This window comes from Myotis myotis, unplaced genomic scaffold (genome assembly GCF_014108235.1).
Source record: "Myotis myotis isolate mMyoMyo1 unplaced genomic scaffold, mMyoMyo1.p scaffold_m19_p_21, whole genome shotgun sequence".
NCBI classification, from domain to species: Eukaryota; Metazoa; Chordata; class Mammalia; order Chiroptera; family Vespertilionidae; genus Myotis; species Myotis myotis.
The window spans coordinates 11,578,176-11,598,004 of record NW_023416326.1 but is presented as its reverse complement, the minus strand read 5'-3'; the positions used below and the strand labels follow the sequence as shown (position 1 = coordinate 11,598,004).

At 46.8% G+C, this 19,829-nt stretch overlaps 1 protein-coding gene across 1 annotated transcript in view; it reads left to right on the top strand.

Annotated features, from left to right (window-relative positions):
- PLD5 (phospholipase D family member 5) overlaps positions 1-18,989 on the top strand; it is a 166,505-nt gene extending 147,516 nt beyond the window's left edge. The window contains exons 6-10 of the mRNA XM_036354498.1: positions 2,285-2,482; positions 4,789-4,925; positions 5,868-6,036; positions 8,725-8,839; positions 17,132-18,989. Of these exons, the coding sequence (XP_036210391.1) occupies positions 2,285-2,482; positions 4,789-4,925; positions 5,868-6,036; positions 8,725-8,839; positions 17,132-17,388 (876 nt within the window). The 3' untranslated portion in view covers positions 17,389-18,989. The remainder of the gene's footprint in view (positions 1-2,284; positions 2,483-4,788; positions 4,926-5,867; positions 6,037-8,724; positions 8,840-17,131) is intronic.
- Positions 18,990-19,829: the final 840 nt, after the last annotated feature.

Sequence of the window (19,829 nt, the reverse complement as noted above, 5' to 3'; positions counted from 1 at the left end):
TGTGTCGTAATCCCAGCTTCCCTGCTCTCTAGCTGTGCATTTGGGCAAGCCCCTTGATCTCTCTTTGTACCTCAGTTTCCTTCCCTGTGAAATGGGTCATTGGGAGGTTTAAATGGATGCAGGTTGTAGAGCATTTAGAACGGTACCTGGTGCACAGTAAGTGCTACAGATGCAAGGAATTAGAGCCGCTGCTGTGGTTCTTTCTCCCTACGCAGGGGGATGACGGCATCTTCTCGGCTGTGTCTCCCATCATGTCCAAGGGCAAGGGACAGACAGGGTAGAACTATTGATATAACTTGAGTTTTAAATAAAGTCATTACCCTTTTAATATATATGTGTGTGTGTTTGTTTGTTTTTATTTCCGAGAGGAAAGGAGAGGGAGGGATAGAAACATCAATGATGGGAAAGAGTCATTGATCAGCTGCCTCCTGCATGCCCCACACTGGGGATCCAGCCTACAACCCGGGCATGTTGCCCTGACTAGGAATCAAACCATGACCTCCTGGCTCATAGGTCAACGCCCAACCACTGGGGCACGCCAGGCGGGCTAAAGTCATTACCCTTAGAACAGCTTCTTGGCAGGGTACTCCAGGAGTTTGAAGTCCTAAGCCTCAGTCAGTTCCATGGGTCAATCACTAGCACTACACCCATTTTGTCAAAAAGACAAGCAGTATTTTCCTAAGAATAATTCTCTACCAAAGAATCATTGGCTGGTAAATTTCCAGCTTTTTCAAGATTATTTTATTCAAACAGTTGGACCAGTCAGTCAACTCTCAACTAACTGTGCGATTGAAGTCAGGGCAGCCCATCAGGATTCTAAGTGGGCGTGTGGCTGGTGTGTGGCTGGCGTGTGGCTGACATGTGGCTGACGTGTGCCTGGCGTGTGACACACCAGGGGAAGGGCTGATCACTGTAAGAGTGATTTGGCATGTCCAGCCGATGTGGCTCAATGGTTGAGACTTGATCCATGGGCCAAGAGGCCACTGGTTCAATTCCCGGTCAGGAGGCTACCGATTGATGTTTCAATATTTCTCTCTCATTGATGTTTCTATCTCTCCCTCTCCCTTCCTCTCGCTCTGAAAATCAATTTAAAAAAAACAAACATTAAAGAGTGACTTGGCTAATCTATCAGCCAATCAACGTAGCTTTTTGTTCCTTTGAAAGTATACACATGGAAACCCTTCAGAATCCCCAAATCCATGCTATTTTCCCCACTACCAGCATTTTCAGAAGACTTGCTCACACACATGCCCTAAATTCTTTTCCTCTGGATGAAAAACCTGCCAAACGAAACCAGTTTCTTATTCTCCATCTTCAGTCAACACCAGCCTGAACCAAATATGAACAATTAGAAATGGGCCTTAGTCATTCTCAGGTTGAAAGAAAGCTACTCAGAGGCAATATAATCCTCAAAGCTGGCATCTAGTTGGTATTTTAAACATCAGATTTGTAAAAACAAACAAACAAAAGCATTTGAAGTGATAAATCTCCTGGAATTCCAATGGCCAGGTGCCTCCATTTTTTACTCCAAAGTGGGCTCCCCGGTGGGAGACCTGGTAGGGGCCACTGGGCTCGAAGGTCTGGACGCTGCGTTCCACAGGCTGAGCAATGGCGAGGAGGTCCCAGGAAGGTCACTGTTCCTTCCACGGGGCCTCCCTTCACGTGGACGCTTGTCATGAAGGCTGTGCATGTCCAGATTTGAGACTTCAGCAGAAGTTCATAGGAAGCTGCCATAACCGCCCAGCCGGCGTGGCTCAGTGGTTGAACATCATCCCATGAACCAGGAGGTCACAGTTTGATTCCCGGTCAAGGGCACATGCCCGGGGTTGTGGGCTCCATCCCCACTAGGGGGCGTGCAGGAGGCAGTCGATGAATGATTCTCATCAAGGAAGTTTCTATCTCTCCCTCCCTCTCCCTTCCTCTCTGAAATCAATAAAAATATATAGTTTTTAAAAGTCAACCTTTATATTGCTGCGTAATTTCAGGATTCATACCAAAAATGAGTGTAAAGGAAACAAATCTGAGACCATGTGAAAAGCGTAGTGAGTATGGGAAAATTATCGGTAATAGCCCAAATGCAAAAGGAATCTAAAGTCCTCCTTAAATTTTAAGTGTGTTTATGACGCTTCACTTCCATAGACCATCGTGCCTATATCTACAGGCTCCTGTATAAAGGTGCAAGAAAAAAATCACTACTGCTTCATTCTGGTGCATTGTTTTTTCTCTGAAACGAACACTGTCGGACGCACATGGCCTTGATGTTTCTTTTTTTTTTTTTTCTCAGATGAAAGAACTCGGTGTCATCTTCTACAACTGCAGCTGCCTGGTCCTGGATTTGCAAAGGATCTTCGCTTTATATAGTTCATTAAAATTCAAGAGCAGGGTGCCCCAGACCTGGTCCAAGAGGCTCTATGGAGTCTATGACAATGAAAAGAAATTGCAGCTTCAGTTGAACGAAACCAAATCTCAAGCCTTTGTGTCGGTGAGTTGTTGGGCCTGTCTCCTCGTCCACCCCCCTCCTGGCCCTTTGTTAAGTTGGGATGCTTGAGGGTGGCCTTATGTTGGGCAGCAACGAATTCGACAAGTCGTTTTCCATTCCAGTCCTTGAAGAGTTCAAATCTGTCCACTCTTATGTTCTGTCATATGCTGTCCCTAATGAGGATGACAAGGATACATGTTAGTAATCATTCCTGATTCCTGATATTTTGTGTTATCTGATTGGACCCTTAAATCATCCCTTAAGGTACACCTAGGATTGTGACTGTGTTACAAATGAGGTTATATCGGCCCGGCCAGCGTGGCTCAGTGGTTGAGCATCGACCTATGAACCAGAAGGTCAGGGTTTGATTCCCGGTCAGGGCAGAAGCCCAGTTTGCGGGCTCGATCCAGTAGGGGGCGTGCATGAGGCAACCAACCAATGATTCTCTCTCATCATGGATGTTTCTATCTCTCTCTCCCTCTCCCTTCCTCTCTGAAATCAATAAAAATATATTTTTAAGAAATGAGGATATTGAAGCTTATCTGCTATAACACAGGTGCCAGGAGAGCCACCAGCACCCAGGTCTTCTATACCAGACCCGTCTTTGATGCCCTGCATCAGCGATGTTCACACTTGTTTGTAGCAATAGAACCCTCTGATGAAAGAAATCTCAGGGAGCCCCAGTGTGTAAAACAGACAAACGTAAAGCTGTTGTACTTGATCGGGGCTGGAGGGCAAGACCACCACCCCACACACCTTCACCCAACTCCCCTGCCACCCCCCCCACCCCTCGCCATCCCACTGTCCCCACAGTGTTACTGGCAACGGGCAGTGTAATTATCTGGGCCTTCAGCCTGTCATCAAACTCTAAAGTACTGAGGAATCAGCTAGGAAGCCTGTTTTTTTAAAAAAATATGTTTTTGTTTATTTGAGAGAGAGAGAAGAAGGGAGAGGAGAGAGAAGAAGGGAGGGAGAGAATGTTTTTTAATTGATTTTTTTAGAGAAAAAGAGAGAGGAAACATTGATTGGTTGCCTACCATATACGCCCCAGCCGGGGATTGAACCCACAACCTGAGTATGTGTCCTGACCAGGAATCGAACCTGCAGCCTTTTGGTGTATAGAATGACGCTCCAGACCACCGAGCCACCTGGCCAGGGCAAAACACCATACACTTTTAAGATGGAAACCACTTTGAACAGCGAGAGAAAAATACCTCAAGTATAAGTTGCCTCTCTCTCATTTTGCTTAAGTCTCTTAGAATATCTTTTTTTCCCCCTGTCTCTCCTGATGAACGTGGGCATCTTAATAACTCTCTCTGTGTCTCCACTAGAATTATTGATGACCCTTTCTCAACAACCAATACTCCTCTTCCTGATTGATGAACGATTAGAGGAGGAAACCAAGCTTTTTAGAGGGTCTTAAACGTGTCTATAGCCATGTCACTGTTCAGATGAAATGGCTTCTGGGAGAAATTGCTTGTTATCTGTACGTGGTGTTACATGGCAAAGTCTGAGGAATTGGACAGCTATGTGTGACAGGGAGGCACACCAGGGTCACGTAAGTCTAGAGCTGGAGAATTCCTCCCCAAATCAGAGGCATGTGTATTGAAAGCAAGAATTCCCTCCCAGCCCGGCCAGCGTGGCTCAGTGGTTGAGCGTCAACCTATGAACCAGGAGGTCACGGTTAGATTCCCGGGCAGGGCACATGCCTGGGTTGTGGGCTCGATCCCCAATGTGGGATGTGCAGGAAACAGGCAGTCAATGATGTTCTTTTTCTCCCACTCCCTTCCTCTCTGAAATCAATAAAAATACATATATTTTTAAGTTCCCTCCCAAAACAGACTTAAAGGACAGACTTGAGACCAATCCCACCACACTTTGATGTCTACAGGCCTCAACTTTGATAGGATGGGAAATATATTTGTCTTATCTCCTAAAGAACTGGAAAGTAGGTTTGCAAAAAAAAAAGAGAGAGAGAGAAATCCCCAGTTGACAAAAGTTGATGCTCTAGCCCACTGGTCGGCAAACTGCGACTCGGCAAACCACGGCTCTAGCCCTAGCTGGTTTGGCTCAGTGGATACAACATCGGCCTGCAGACTGAAGGGTCCTGGGTTCGATTCCAGCCGAGGGCACATACCTGGATTGTGGGCTTGATCCCCAGTGGGGGGCGTGCAGGAGGCAGCCAATCAATGATTCTCTCTCATCATTGATGTATCTGTCTCTCCCTTTCCCTTTCTCTCTGAAATCAATAAAAATATCTTAAAAAAAAAACTTAATGCTCTAAAAGTTTGGTTTTTGTGTCTTCACAGAATTCCCCCAAACTCTTTTGCCCTAAAAACAGAAGCTTTGACATCGACGCCATCTACAGCGTGATAGACGACGCCAAGCAGTACGTGTACATCGCTGTCATGGACTACCTGCCCATCTCCAGCACAAGCACCAAAAGGTCAGTGAGTGCATGACCTTGACTTAGAACCTGGTCTCCAGGACCAGGCACCGAGCTGGGGACCACTGGGGAAGCCGGCCTGCACACTGGGATGCTCTCAGGTCATGTCAGGTCATGTCAGGTCACTCATCATTCAGATCAGCTGGGCGAGCCCGGCCGGCCAGCGTGGCTCAGTGGTTAATCATCGACCTGTGAACCAAAAGGTCATGTCACGGTTTGATTCCTGGTCTGGGGCACATGCCTGGGTTACAGGCTCAATCCCTAGTAGGAGGCATGCAGGAGGCAGCCAAGCAATGATTCTCCCTCATCATTGATGTTTCTCTCTCTCCCTCTCCCTTCTTCTCTGAAATCAATAAAAATATATTAAAAATAAAAAAGAAGTCCTAACGGGTTTGGCTCAGTGGATAGGGCGTCGGCCTGCGGACTGAAAGGTCTCAGGTTCGATTCCGGTCAAGGGCATGTACCTTGGTTGTGGGCACATCCCCAGTAGGGGCGTGCAGGAGGCAGCTGATCGATGTTTCTCTCTCATCGATGTTTCTAACTCTCTATCCCTCTCCCTTCCTCTCTGTAAAAAATCAATAAAATATTTTTTTTTTAAAAGAAGAAGTTGACTCTTGGAGCATAGGTAGAGTTGGAGGTGCAGTGAGGATGGCATGGGGTGGGGTGTCAGGGTGTCCATGCCCTCTGCCCTCACAGCCTGAGGCCTGGTGCTGGGAGACCTGGTTGTAGGCAGGGGCAGGTCTCCATAAAGCATCCTCTCTCGGGGCCCTTACCCAGAAGGCTCGCATTTTTTTTTTTCAACGCATCCTACAAAGTCACACATATATCACAGAACAAAGTAATGGTCGCATTAACGTCCGTGTTCTCGGAAGCCTAGTAAATCTATTTCCCAAAACTTACTTGCTTCCTTGATTTTCATCCACATCGATATTATTTCCACAGGACGTACTGGCCAGACTTGGACGGGAAGATAAGAGAAGCGTTAGTTTTGCGAAGCGTTAAAGTTCGACTCCTGATCAGCTTCTGGAAGGAAACGGATCCCCTGACGTTTAACTTTATTTCGTCTCTTAAAGCTATCTGCACTGAAATAGCCAACTGCAGCTTGAAAGTTGTAAGTATTCTGTTGACTTCGCTCTTAAAGAAAAGGTTTGTCCCTTTGCATAGCCATCCGTGAAAGCTGTAAGCACACACATTCCCACAAACTCCCAGTAAGAACAGGAATACCAATCCTCGAGAGAGAGAAACACTTTAAAAGGTAGGGCAGGGCTCTTCCGGCGTGGCTCAGCGGTTGAGCATCGACCTATGAACCAGGAGGTCACGGTTCGATTCCCGGTCAGGGCACGTGCCCGGGTTGCGGGCTCCATCCCAATCGGGGGCCTGGAGGAGGCAGCCGAGCAAGGATTCTCTCTCATCATTGATGTTTCTCTCTCTCTCTCCCTCTCCCTTCCTCTCTGAAATCAATAAAAATATATTTAAAAAGACAAAAAGCACACGGAGAGAGAGATTGGAGGACTAGGTGGGAGGCATTTGTGGGTTAGGAGGTGAGCGTGCCCTTAGACTTCATTCTGCTGCCCAGAGACCTGAGCGCAAGGTGGCCTGTGCGTGTGGTCAGGGAGGCAGCTGTGTCGCCAAGGAGACGAAGGAACAGGGTTGTGAATCATCACAGTCTGAAATCCGGGACACCCATTACCCCTTTTCCTCTCTTCCCACATAGAGCCCCTCAGCCCCTCAGTCCCTGCACAGCTCCCAGTTTAGGCCTCCCAGGGAGATGCCCTTCTCAACAGCCAGCCTCATCGCTCAGTGACAGAGAAACTAAAAACTACAGCAGCCCTGGCCGGTTTGGCTCAGTAGATAGAGCGTCGGCCTGCGGACTGAAGGGTCCCAGGTTCGATTCTGGTCCAGGACATGTACCATCGTTGCGGGCACATCCCCAGTAGGGGGTGTGCAGGAGGCAACTGATTGATCTTTCTCTCATCGATGTTTCTAACTCTCTATTCCTCTCCCTTGCTCTCTGTAAAAAATCAATGAATATATATTTTAAAAAATAAAAAAAAAAGAACTCCCACTCCAAAAGGGAAGGTGGGGAGACCCACAGCGGTCACTGGTCCGAGGCAATTGGACATCGTGCTGGGCAGCTGGTGTGAAGTCCTGGTACTCCTGCTCCTTCGAATCAGGGGCCCAAGGTGGTTTGGTGTGGTTTGTTTTTTAATATGTTTTTATTGATTTTAGAGAAATAGAAACATCTATGAGAGAGAATCATTGATTGGCTGCTTCCTGCTCACCCCCTACTGGGATTGAGCCCCCAACTCCAGGCATGTGCCCTGACCGGGGATCGAACTGTGACCTCCTGGTTCATAGGTTGATGCCCAACCACTGAGCCACACCAGCCAGGCAACAGTCACAGTTTAAGCCTCATCCAAGCACTTACAGTGTCAAGAGATCCCTGAGGCACAAGCCCACCGCCTCCTGTCAGAGCCTTCCCTGCCCTGGCACCTGGTGAGCTGGAAGGCGGTTTTGAGGGTCACATCATTGAAATTCAGGATTTCTGACATGAAGTTGTGATTTTTTTTTCACTTATTTGCCTATTAAAAGAGCCTTAGACAGAGGCTTGTACATGCAAAGCATTGGTTCCTTCGGCAGAAATCTCTTTCGACCTTTGCAAAGCCCCAGTTTGGTCAGCTAGTCATGGCCCTGGGCCACTGATGTATGCAGCGTGGAAGAATATTCATTGAGTTCCTGGACTCAGTGAGTGTCTTTGACAGTGCACCCTGGAGAGTCAGACAGTGAGAACTCAGCCACCTTCTGGCCCTCACGCTATTGAAAGAAAGACCTTTGTGTTCATTCCGTAGCTTAAAAGTGTTCATTACAGTTGAGCCTGCTAATTTTCTCTCTCGCTGCCTATTTGAGAACAAAAATAGCTTCATCTATAGGAGCTGACAAGACTGTGTTTTTATTTTTATTTTTATTTTTTTAAGACTGTTCTTTTAGCCGAAACCGGCTTGGCTCAGTGGATAGAGCGTCGGCCTGCGGACTGAAAGGTCCCAGGTTCAATTCTGGTCAAGGGCATGTACCTGGGTTGTGGGCATATCCCCAGTAGGAGATGTGCAGGAGGCAGCTGATCGATGTTTCTCTCTCATCGATATTTCTAACTCTCTATCTCTCTCCCTTCCTCTCTGTAAAAAATCAATAAAATATATTTAAAAAAAAAAAAAAGACTGTGCTTTTAATAACTCAATGTAAGGTCTGTTGTTGATATTGGGATCATAAACCCTTGTGTACTCTTGACCGAGACCAAACATGTTGCCCTAGCCCAGTGGTCAGCAAACTGCAGCTCGAGAGCCACATGCGGCTCTTTGGCCCCTTGAGTGCGGCTCTTCCACAAAATACCGACTTCTGCACAGGAGCCACGAAGTTTCAGTCGCACTGTACGTGCACACCCGCACATGGTATTTTGTGGAAGAGCCACACTCAAGGGGCCAAAGAGCCGCATGTGGCTCGCGAGCCGCAGTTTGCCGACCACTACCCTAGCCGGTTTGACCCAGTGGACAGAATGCCAGCCTTCAGACTGAAGTGTCCCGGGTTTGATTCCGGTCAAAGGCACGTGCCCGGGTTATGGCCTCAATCCCCAGTAGGGGGCGTGCAGGAGGCAGCCAATCCATGATTCTCTCTCATCATTGATGTTTCTCTCTCTCTCCCTCTCCCCTTCCTCGCTGAAATCAATAAAAATAGATTTTTTTTTAAAGAACAAAAGTGTTCTCTGTTCACCTGCTCTATTCATTTATTCTTTTGTGTCTTACAGAAGTTTTTTGACCTGGAAAGAGAGAATGCCTGTGCAACCAAAGAGGAAAGGAATCTCACCTTTCCTAAATTAAACCGCAACAAGTACATGGTGACGGACGGAGCAGCTTACATCGGTAGGTGCCTGGCCTGCGTGCGAGGCTCCTCAGGGATCCTGGGGTCAGTGGTGGCCCAGCTATGCTCTACCCCACGGCGGGGCGAAGAAGCAGAGCCTGGGGGGTGTGGGGGGGGGCTGAAGGTCAGGAAACAGAACAGTGAGGGTAAAGAGCTCCCCAGCCTCGCATCTCTATGGCTGACTCGCCTGCTAAGAGACCCTATGAGATGTTTTCTTTCCATAAATGATTTGCAGGAGTTCTTTGGTCCCTTTGCCTCATTTCATAGCTGAGGTGGTGACTGGCTCGTCACAGGTGAGTCCTGGCACCGTGCCCCTTCCCTACACACAGGACCACAGCCGGCCTGTTGTGAGTGACGGAGACAGGCATCGTGGGAGTTCAGTGCCAGCACCCCGCCGGGGCAGTAATCCCACCCCTGCCGTTGTTAAAGCGTCTAACCTTAGACAACGTATTTAAGCTCTCAGTTTTCCCATCTGTAAAATGGGCCCAACAAGAGCTTCTCCTGCATTGGATGAAGGGTAAATGGGAAACGATATGCAAATCATCTGGCCCGTGGATCATCCCGAGTCTTGCTAGCTCTGTTTATTAAGGCCGTGGAGTTCCAGATGCAGCAACCCCGCGTCCTGGTGGAATTACTCACTAGCGGATCAAGTCTGTTCTACTTTCCCACCATGTGTATCCGGCCAGGGCAACCCCTTCCGCTGAAACCATCACCGGCAGAAGGGAAACAGCATCATGTGAACAGCAGCACGGTCGTTAAACTTTGTGCGGATGTGGTGGTTTTTACGCTGTGCAGGTGTTAAAGCAGAGAGGAAAGGCACATGGATAGAATGAAGCAATTCGGAAACTGTTTGTTTTCCAGATTCAGTGAGTGAGTAAAAAATACGCCCTTCTCCCTTTGTAAGCACTTGCTCTTATTTTATTCTCTCAGCCACGTGGTCAAGAACGAGGGCAGTTTTTAATTACCCGCCCTTAAGAAATGAGGAGACCAGCCCTAACCGGTTTGGCTTAGTGGATAGAGCGTCGGCCTGCGGAGTCAAGGGTCCCAGGTTCGATTCCAGTCAAGGGCATGGACCTTGGTTGCGGGCACATCCCCAGTAGGGAGTGTGCAGGAGGCAGCTGATCAATGTTTCTCTCTCATCGATGTTTCTAACTATCCCTCTCCCTTCCTCTCTGTAAAAAAATCAATAAAATATATTTTTTAAAAAAGAAAAAGAAATGAGGAGACCTGGGCCATAAGATATGAAACAACTTAAACATGTGATGTCAGGGGAAAGGAGCTGGGGATGGAAGACACTGCAACACACACACACACACACACACACACACACACACAATACACACACAATACACACACACACAATACACACACACACAATACACACACACACACAAAACTTATACGCACAGACAACAATATGATTACCAGAGGGATAGGGGAGGTAGAAGAGAGTAAAGGGGGAGTAAATGGTGATGGAAGGAGACTTGACTTGGGGTGGTGAACACACAGCACAATGTACAGATGATGTGTTATGGAATTGTAAAAAGATTAAAAATTGCCAAACCGGTTTGGCTCAGTGGATAGAGCGTCAGCCTGCGGACTGAAAGGTCCCAGGTTCGATTCCGGTCAAGGGCATGTACCTTGGTTGCGGGCACATCCCCAGTGGGAGGTGTGCAGGAGGCAGCTGGTCGATGTTTCTCTCTCATCGATGTTTCTGACTCTCTATCCCTCTCCCTTCCTCCCTGTAAAAAATCAATAAAATATATTTAATAAAAAGAAGTCACGGTCATCAGCCACTGGACAGCGACGGCCTCCTGGCTCAGCGGGAAGCTGTTCTGCTGTTCCCACTGTGACTAGCTGTGTCACATTAGAGCAGAGTACTGGGATTTATTTAAATGGATATCACTTGGGTTCGAATATGATATTATTTCATCCCAGTGTCCCAAGATGCGGTCATTTGGATTTTCTCATATTCATCAACTTACGGAGAGTAGAATGAAATCTGCTTCTTTTTCTTTTTTTATTGATTTCAGAAAGAGAGGATGGGAAAGGGAGAGAGATAGAAACATCAAGGATGAGAGAGTTATCATTGATTGGCTGCCTCTTGCACGCCCCCTGCTGGGGATCAAGCGCACAACCTGGGCATGTGCCCTGACCGGGAATCAAACTGTTGACCTGGTTCATAGGTCAACGCTCAACCACTGAGCCACACCGGTGGGCAAATCTGCTTCTTTTTAAGCAACTAACGAAAGCAAACTCAAAATCGTTTAACAAACGCAAAATCGCCTCATCAAAAATGAGAACGTTTGGCTCAAGTATTGGGAAACACGGGGATGGGCCAGGTTCAGGCACCATGGGATTTTGGGACTCAAATCAGGACATTTTACCTGCAGGATTTCCTAAAAGTAAGGTGTTGCGTGCCTCTACCCAAGTGTTCTTTCAATGAATCAAATAAGTGTTTTGGAGTCAGACAAACCAGTTTTGAATTTAAACATTGATCCCAGTCGAAACATGGTGGGAAGCCAGGTGTCATCTCTATGTTGCTTCCTCATTTGTAAAATGAGATAACTATCCCCTCCTGCCCTGTGGTGGTGGAATGAGGAGTAAATGACATAATAGATGAAAGGCTCTTATCTGTGTAGGCCCTTAGCAAATAGTCATTCCTGGCTGTCTCCCTTCTTCCCTCATAATGCATATTTTAAAATAGACTGGGTTGCTCTGACTGGTTTGGCTCAGTGGATGGAGCGTCAGCCTGCGGACTCAAGGGTCCTGGGTTTGATTCCGGTCAAGGGCATGTGCCTTGGTTGCGGGCACATCCCAGTGGGGAGTGTGCGGGAGGCAGCTGATCGATGTTTCTCTCTCATCAATGTTTCCGACTCTCTATCCCTCTCCCTTCCTCTCTGTAAAAAATCAATAAAATATATTTTAAAAAAATAAATAAAATAGACTGGGTTGGGTTTTTTTAATATATTTTATTGATTTTTACAGAGAGGAAGGGAGAAGGATAGAGAGTTAGAAACATCAATGAGAGAGAAACATTGATCAGCTGCCTCCTGCACACCCTGTACTGGGGATGTGCCTGCAACCAAGGTACATGCCCTTGACTGGAATCCAACCTGGGACCCTTCAGTCTACAGGCCAATGCTCTATCCACTGAGCCAAACCGGTTAGGGCCAGAGAAGTGTTATTTCCAACACAACTGAGCATAAAGCACAGAGACTCCCTATATACCCCCTGTCCCCACACACACAGCCTCCGCCAGCATCCCCCATGAGAGTGGTGCATGTGTTACAGTTGATAAACCAACATTGACATCATAATCACCCAAAGCCCATAGATTACATTAGGGTTCACTGTCGGTTTAGTACATCCCGTGGGTTTGGACAAATGTATTAATGACGTCATTATGTGATGTATATGATGTCATCCATCATTATAGTATCACACAGAGTATTTTCACTAACAATCCTCCCTGCTCCACCTATTCATCCCTCCTCTCCCCCCACCACCCCCCGCAACTCCTGACAACCACAGATATTTTTAGCATCTCCATAGTTTTGTCTTTTCCAAAATATCCTATAGTCGTAGTCAACTATACGATATTTTCAGATTAGCTGCTTTCGCTCAGTAATGTGGACTTAAGTTGCCTTCACATCGTTTAATGGCTTGAGAGCTCATTTCTTTTTAGTGCTGAATGATGACTAACCTGCTCTAAACACCCGCGTGCAGGTTTCATACCAAGGAGCATGATTGCTGAAACATACGGTAAGAGTGTGTTTGGCTTTGTAAAGACACTACCAGGCTGTCTCCAAAGTGGCTGCACCGTTTTGCCTTCCCAGCAGCAATGCATGGGAACTTCTGTTGCTCCACAACCTCGCCTGCGTTTGGTGGTGTCAGTGTCTGGGTTTTGGCCCTTCTGAGAGGTGTGTCGCGGCATCTCGTTGTTTTAATTTGCATTTCCCTGGTGACGTGTGATGTGGAGCATGTCTTCATAGACTTGTTCGACATCTGTTGATCTTCTTTGGTGAGGTGTCTGTTAAGGTCTTTGGCCCATGGTTTCACTGGGTTTTCCATTTCCATATTGTTCCGTTTGAAGAGTTACTTGTCATTTTGGACAACGATCCGTTCTCAGACATGTATTATGTGCAGGTATTTACTTCCAACATGTGGCCTATCATTTTCTCTTCTTGACGGTGTCTTGCACAGAGCCAATTCATGAATTTTAATTAAGTTCAGTTCATCAATTATTTCTGTCATGGATCGCGCCTTTAGTGTTGTATCTAAAATCTTCACCCAACCCCAAGTCATCCAGATTTTCTCCTAGGAGTCTTAGAGTTTTGCATTTTACATTTTGGTCGATGATCCACTTTGAGTTAATTTTTGTGAAGGGTGTAAGGTCTGTGTCTAGATCAGGGGTGGGCAAACTTTTTGACTCGAGGGCCACAATGGGTTCTTAAACTGGACCGGAGGGCCAGAACAAAAGCATGGATGGAGTGTTTGTGTGAACTAATATAAATTCAAAGTAAACATCATTACGTAAAAGGGTACGGTCTTTTTTCTTTTTAGTTTTATTCATTTCAAACGGGCCGGATCTGGCCCGCAGGCCGTAGTTTGCCCACGGCTGGTCTAGGTTCTTTTTTTTAATATTTTTTATTGGTTTTTGAGAGAGAGAAGAAGGGAGAGGAATAGAGAGATAGAGCATCAATGACAGACATCGATCGGCTGCCTCCTACACGCCCCCCAGTGGGGATTGAGCCCACAACCGGGGCATGTGCCCTGACCAGGATTCAAACCTATGACCTCTCAGTTGATGGGTCAATGCTCAACCACTGAGCCACGCTGGCTGGGCTAGTTTCATTTTCGCATCTACCTGCCCTGTTGTCCCAGCACCATTTATTGAAAAGACTATCTTTGCTCCATTGTATTGTCTTTGCTCCTTTGTCAAGATCAGTAGACTGTATGTGTGTGGGTCTATTTCTGGGCTCTGTTATTGTAATGCATTTTTAATTGAGTTTATTTTACCCATAGCATTTTAGCAAGACGTTAATTCCCTAGAGCAAAGCATAATTCTAGTACAAAAATATTTAAAGGGCTTCAAGAGGAAAATTCATTGATAATTTAAATAAGCATCAGCATGTTCTGGAAAGCTCTTAAGTCATCACCCAGACACCCACTGAGAATTCTGAATTAAGAAAAATCCACAGTAGACCCTGCACAGAATGACAGCTCTATTAATTTTCACAAGACTTACGAAAGAATCTCCAAACAGTATCATCTCTCTAATGGCTAAGTCTCCGGAGAATATTTGAGTCAAGCTTGGCAAACTCGTCTGGAGGATGGTTTGGATGATGAGAGGACTGGCCAGGGGTGGTGGGTGATTTGAAGACACAGGAAAGGCTCACGAGGCCCATATACCTTCCCAGTGAGATCGTTTGCGCCATCGCCATGGTGATCCTGCAGCTGGCACCGCAGTTCTGGCCTCTGGGGCCTACACCTGCATCTGGGAGCTGATTGGCCGTCTCTAAAGAGCTGGGTGAAATCATCCCAACAGAGAAAAAGACTGAAGCTTACGATTTTGAAGTTCAGCCAAGCCATTAGGAAGAGAAGAAACCGATGATCACACTAGGATAGGGATGCCTGCCTGGGCCTGTGGAATAGCCTACAGCTATAGTCCTGAGAAGAACTCACTAAAGCTTCTGAGAATCAATAGAGATTCTACTGTATAGAAGGAAAAGGCTGAATTTCACAGAAGAAGGCTTGAAAATCTCATCCCTTCCGGCCCCTCATTTTTTCCCTTCCTTGTGCTACCCCTAAGCACATTTCTTTTTTTAAATTTTTTAAAAATACATTTTTATTGATTTCAGAGAGGAAGGGAGAGGGAGAGAGAGATAGAAACATCAGTGATGAGAGAGAATTGCTGCCTCCTGCACGCCCCCTACTGGAGATTGAGCCCACAACCCGGGCATGTGCCTTTGACCGGAATCAAACCCGGGACCCTTTAGTTCGCAGACCCATGCTCTATCCACTGAGCCAAACCAGCTAGGGCCAAAGCACATTTCTGTGTGTGTTTCCTTAAGAGGGTGTGGTCTACATAGGTGATTGGAGCAGAGATGCCAGGGTGTGCCCTGATGGGCCAACCCTGGGGGCTGACATTGAAGTCCAGGGTGACATGCACAGTTAGCACAAGGCACGCCTTTAGGATCAGAGGTGACGTGGAATGGAAGTTAAATGTGGGCCGTGGCGTCAGACCTGGCTGTGAACCACACCCCTAAGGGATGGCGACAAAAATATGATTAGGATCGCCCAGCTGGCCTGGCTCAGTGGTTAAGCGTCAACCCATGAACCAGGAGGTCGAGGTTCGATTCCCAGTCAGGGGACATGCCTGGGTTGGGGGCTCAATCCCTAGTGTCGGGTGTGCAGGAGGCAGCCGAACAATGATTCTTTATCATCATTGATGTTTCTATCTCTCCCTCCCTCTCCCTTCCTCTCTGACATCAATTAAATAAATAAATAAATAAAAGGTTGACCACATGTGAGTGACTTAGATGTGATTAGCCCATAATGGGACCCATCCCAGCCTTACCATCTGTTATGGGCTGAATCGTGTCCTCCCAAAATTCATATTGAGTCCTAACCCCAGTACCTCATAACAGGACCTTATTTGGAGATAGAGTCTAGTAGACAGAGGTAATCAAGTTACAAGGAGATCATTGGGGAGGGAAGGGGGGGACCCTAATTTCAGTTGACTGGTGTCCTTGTAAAAGGGGACATTTGGCTGTAGCTGGTTTGGCTCAGTGGATAGAGCGTCGGCCTGCGGACTGAAGGGTCCCAGGTTCGATTCCAGTCAAGGGCACGTGCCCAGGTTGCAGGCTCCATTCTCAGTAGGGGGGCATGCAGGAGGCAACCGATCCATGATTCTCTCTCATCATTGATGTTTCTATCTCTCTCTCCCTTCCTCTCTGAAATCAATAAAAATGTATTTTAAAAATAAAAATAGCCCTAACCGGTTTGGCTCCGTGGATAGATCATCAGCCTTCGGACTCAAGGGTCCCAGGTTCAATTCTGGTCAAGGGTATGTACCTTGGTTGCGGGCACATTCCCAGTAGGGAGTATGCAGGAGGCAGCTGATCAATGTTTCTCTCTCATCGATGTTTCTAACTCTCTATCTCTCTCCCTTCCTCTCTGTAGGAGATCAATAGAATATATTTTTAAAAAATAAAAATAAAAAAGGGGACATGTGGGCACAGGCGTGCCCAGGGGGAAGACCATGTGAAGAGGCAGGATCCACAAACCCAGCCGAGAGGCCTGTCCTGAGCTTCCCTCACAGCCCTCGGAGGGAACCAGCCCGGCCCACACCTTGACTTTGGACTTTGGGCCTCTAAACTGGGAGACAATACAGTTCTGTTGTTCAGGCCACCAGCCTGCGGTGCTTCATTACAGCTGCCCACCGCGCACTCATAGGGGATCCCGCTGTCCAGCAGCGGCCCCATTTCTGGGCTGAGGAGCCGGAACCGGAAACTGGGGAGTGAGTCGAGCCCAAGAGAGGAGTGTGTTGCCTCTTCGGACAGGAACTGGCCCTCCTTTTCCGGCCTCAGCTTTTCCTTGGATGTGAAGCTGCAGAGCATTATCAGCATCCCTCGTCTGTCCGTGCGGATTAGACGCCGTCTCTCTGAGGAGGTGGTAATTGTTCGCAGGGTTTTTAAGCGGATTCCCGCACATTTGAAATGTTGCCGTATTTAGTGTGTCTTGTGAATGTCAATAAGAAATAACATTGACAAAAACGAGCAGCAGATCCCTTGTTGTGAGTTTCAAGTTGAGCACAGCTGAAGAAGATGCGAAAATCGCACGCGAATATTAATCTGCCATATGTAAGCCCTCTTGGAATTGTTTTTCTCAGAGCTATCGACACAATTTAGCCGCCCTGTCGCCATCCCCGGGTGTTTATTTCATTACATATATTTAAAAATATACATATATATATGTATATATATATGTATATTGATTTCATAGAGGAAGGGATTGGGGAGAGAGAGATGGAAACATCAATGATGAGAGAGAATCATTGATCGGCTGCCTCCTGCACGCCCCCTACTGGGGATCGAGCCCGCAACCCGGGCATGTGCCCTTGACCAGAATCGAACCCGGGACCCTTCAGTTCCCCAGGCCGACGCTCTATCCACTGAGCCAAACCAGCGCGGGCCATGATACGTTGAATGGACTCTGCTGTGCATTGCACTGGATGGGGAATATCCCCCAATGGGTCTTCACCATTTCTTTACTTTGTTCGTTTGCAGGAAACTTTGACTGGGTAGGGAACGACTTCACCCAGAATGCGGGCACGGGCCTCGTCATCAACCAAGCAGACGCGAGGAATAACACGAGCATCATTAAGCAGCTGAAAGATGTGTTTGAGAGGGACTGGTACTCACCCTACGCCAGGAGCTTACAGCCCACCAAACAGCCGAACTGCTCCAGCCCGTCCAGTCTCAGCCCTCCCTCCAACAAAACTGCCACGTACAACCCGCGTGGGAAGGACCCCGCGTGCGTATAGCGTGACCGGACACACTGACGGACCACTTGTGTTTCGTATTTATATCTAAAGGACGGGAGGAGAGAAGAACCATTTGATATGTCTTTTTTTAGGGGAAAAGCACACTTATTAAAAAATAATCTTTGAATGCCATGCCCCATCTAACCACATCTTAGGGGCTTGTATACTCCCTTGAAGACTTTTGTATTTGTCACTTCTGACGGAGAATGTCATTCCGGCTTGGGAGTTCGTTTTCACGTTCGCATACCAATTTGAAGGCTTGGATGCCTCTTCCTTTCTAGTTTTAGAACATTTCTGCTGGCCCACGTGGTCAGTTCTTAGGAAGCTTCGCATGAGGCAGGCTCTTTGCTATTCTGCAACCACTGGCTTAGAGGAGAGGGAGGGTTTCGCCTTGGACAAGAGGTCAAGCCAAGTCTTCATCCTTGTCAACCATCTCCAAGACCTGTCCCGTCATCTAGGCGTGAACTCCCCATGCCATCCTTAAGAAACTCTTGGAAAATACTTTTCTTGCCTCCGTATTCATTTTCTTCTAAGACCATAGATTTTCTTTTGTGTCATTTTCTCTTCTCATAAAATGTTCTCATGCTCTAGTGTGGCTATACTTACCTCAACACTAGTTCCAAGTGGGATATGTTCTGAAAGTGTATGAATTCCTCAGAATGGGTACAAAATGGACATAGCAATTATTTTTCAAATATATTTTTATTGATTTCAGAGAGGAAGGGAGAGGGAGAGAGAGAAACATCAACGATCGGCTGCCTCCTGCACGCCCCGCCCTGGGGCTAGAGCCCGCAACCCGGGCATGTGCCCTGACTGGGAATCGAACCGTGACCTCCTGGTTCCTAGGTCGACGCTCAACCACTGAGCCACGCCAGCTGGGCAGAAATAGCAATCTTTAATTTCCACCTTTCAACTGCATTTTTCTCTAGCAAGTTGATATTTTAAAACCATAGCCAGGAATCTGCATCCTTTCTCTCAAGCTCGGAAAAATTACGTAGCCCCTGCTAATAGCCAGCAAACGATTAAGTCTGTATTATGGAGACTGAAGTCATTTTTCACATTTTTGTTTACTCTATGGTATTAGAAAGGAACGACCTCTATGGGTCAGTGGATTTGAATTTCTTTAGAATCGTTATGCTGTTAAGAGTATGCCAGCAAATGTTTAATAGAGCTATTTAATATACCTTCTGCTATTTAATACACCTTCTGCTGTTTAATATACCTTCTGCTATTTACTATACCAAATGCTTTTCAGAGAAATGCAATTTAAATACTGTGCTTAACATATTTTACTAAGAAACAAGAATATTGGATTATTGTTCTATACTGTCATTGTGTGTTGTTTTCTATCTATCCGACCTATAACCCTATATTAACAGAGACTGTTGCTACACTCGAGAGAGCCCTGGCCTCCCCACCGCCCAGAGCAGGCGGCCTCGGGACGCCCAGTCTTACTGTGGCTCCTGGCTCTCTCCTTGGCCTCGGGTTTCTGTTGGTCATGTAGGGACAGTACCTACTCACCTACCTCGCGAAGATGTTGTTACGGTAGGAAATATTTATAACTTGTTTTGGAATCAAAAGAACCTATATAAATGCTAAGCATTACGATGTAGAATCTGTTTCTTGAAATCATCTTTGTGGGATCCTCAGAGAATCCATGCCAGGTTCTCCCAGAGAGCCTGCAAGGGAAACCCAACTCACAGCTTCCGGTTGCAAGTGGGGAGGGACACGGGGACACGGAACGCCTGCTGGACATGGGATGGTCATCGTCACTTTGGGTCACTTTGGCATCAGTAACATCAATGTAATACCTGACATTGTGCGAAGGATTGTCCGTTAGGACTGGCAGGGACATGTGTTTTCAGAGCAAAAGAATGCCATCTTAGTTACTTTTTTCTATTTCTAGAGATTTATTTCTAATGTGCCGTAGAGTGATGGGGAAAGCCATAAATCTTATCCATTGGGTTTACTTGGTGTAGAATGGCTATTGTTGGGCATCTAGCAGTTAGATAACTTCCTTTCTTGTTGTTTCCAAATAGCGCTTTACTGGATATTTAACAGATAGTGGAGAGAGCCATACTTTTTTTTTAATATGTCTTTATTGATTTCACAGAAGCAAGGAGAGGAAGAGATAGAAACACCAATGATGAGAGAGAATCATTGATTCGGCACACCTCCTACTGGGTATTGAGCCCGCAACCCAGGCATGTACCCTTGACCTAATCGAACCCGGGACCCTTCAGTCCACAGGCCAGTGCTCTATCCACTGAGCCAAACCAGCTAGGATGAGAGCTGCATTTTTTGAAGGGTAGCGTGTTTTTATGAATAACTGAGGTATTCTTACTGAATTTCTTCATCCAAAATGACCAGCCCATAAGACTCTACACATTTACCAATACCAACCCTTGTTTGAGTGGAGTCACCCAGCCAGGCACCCAGTA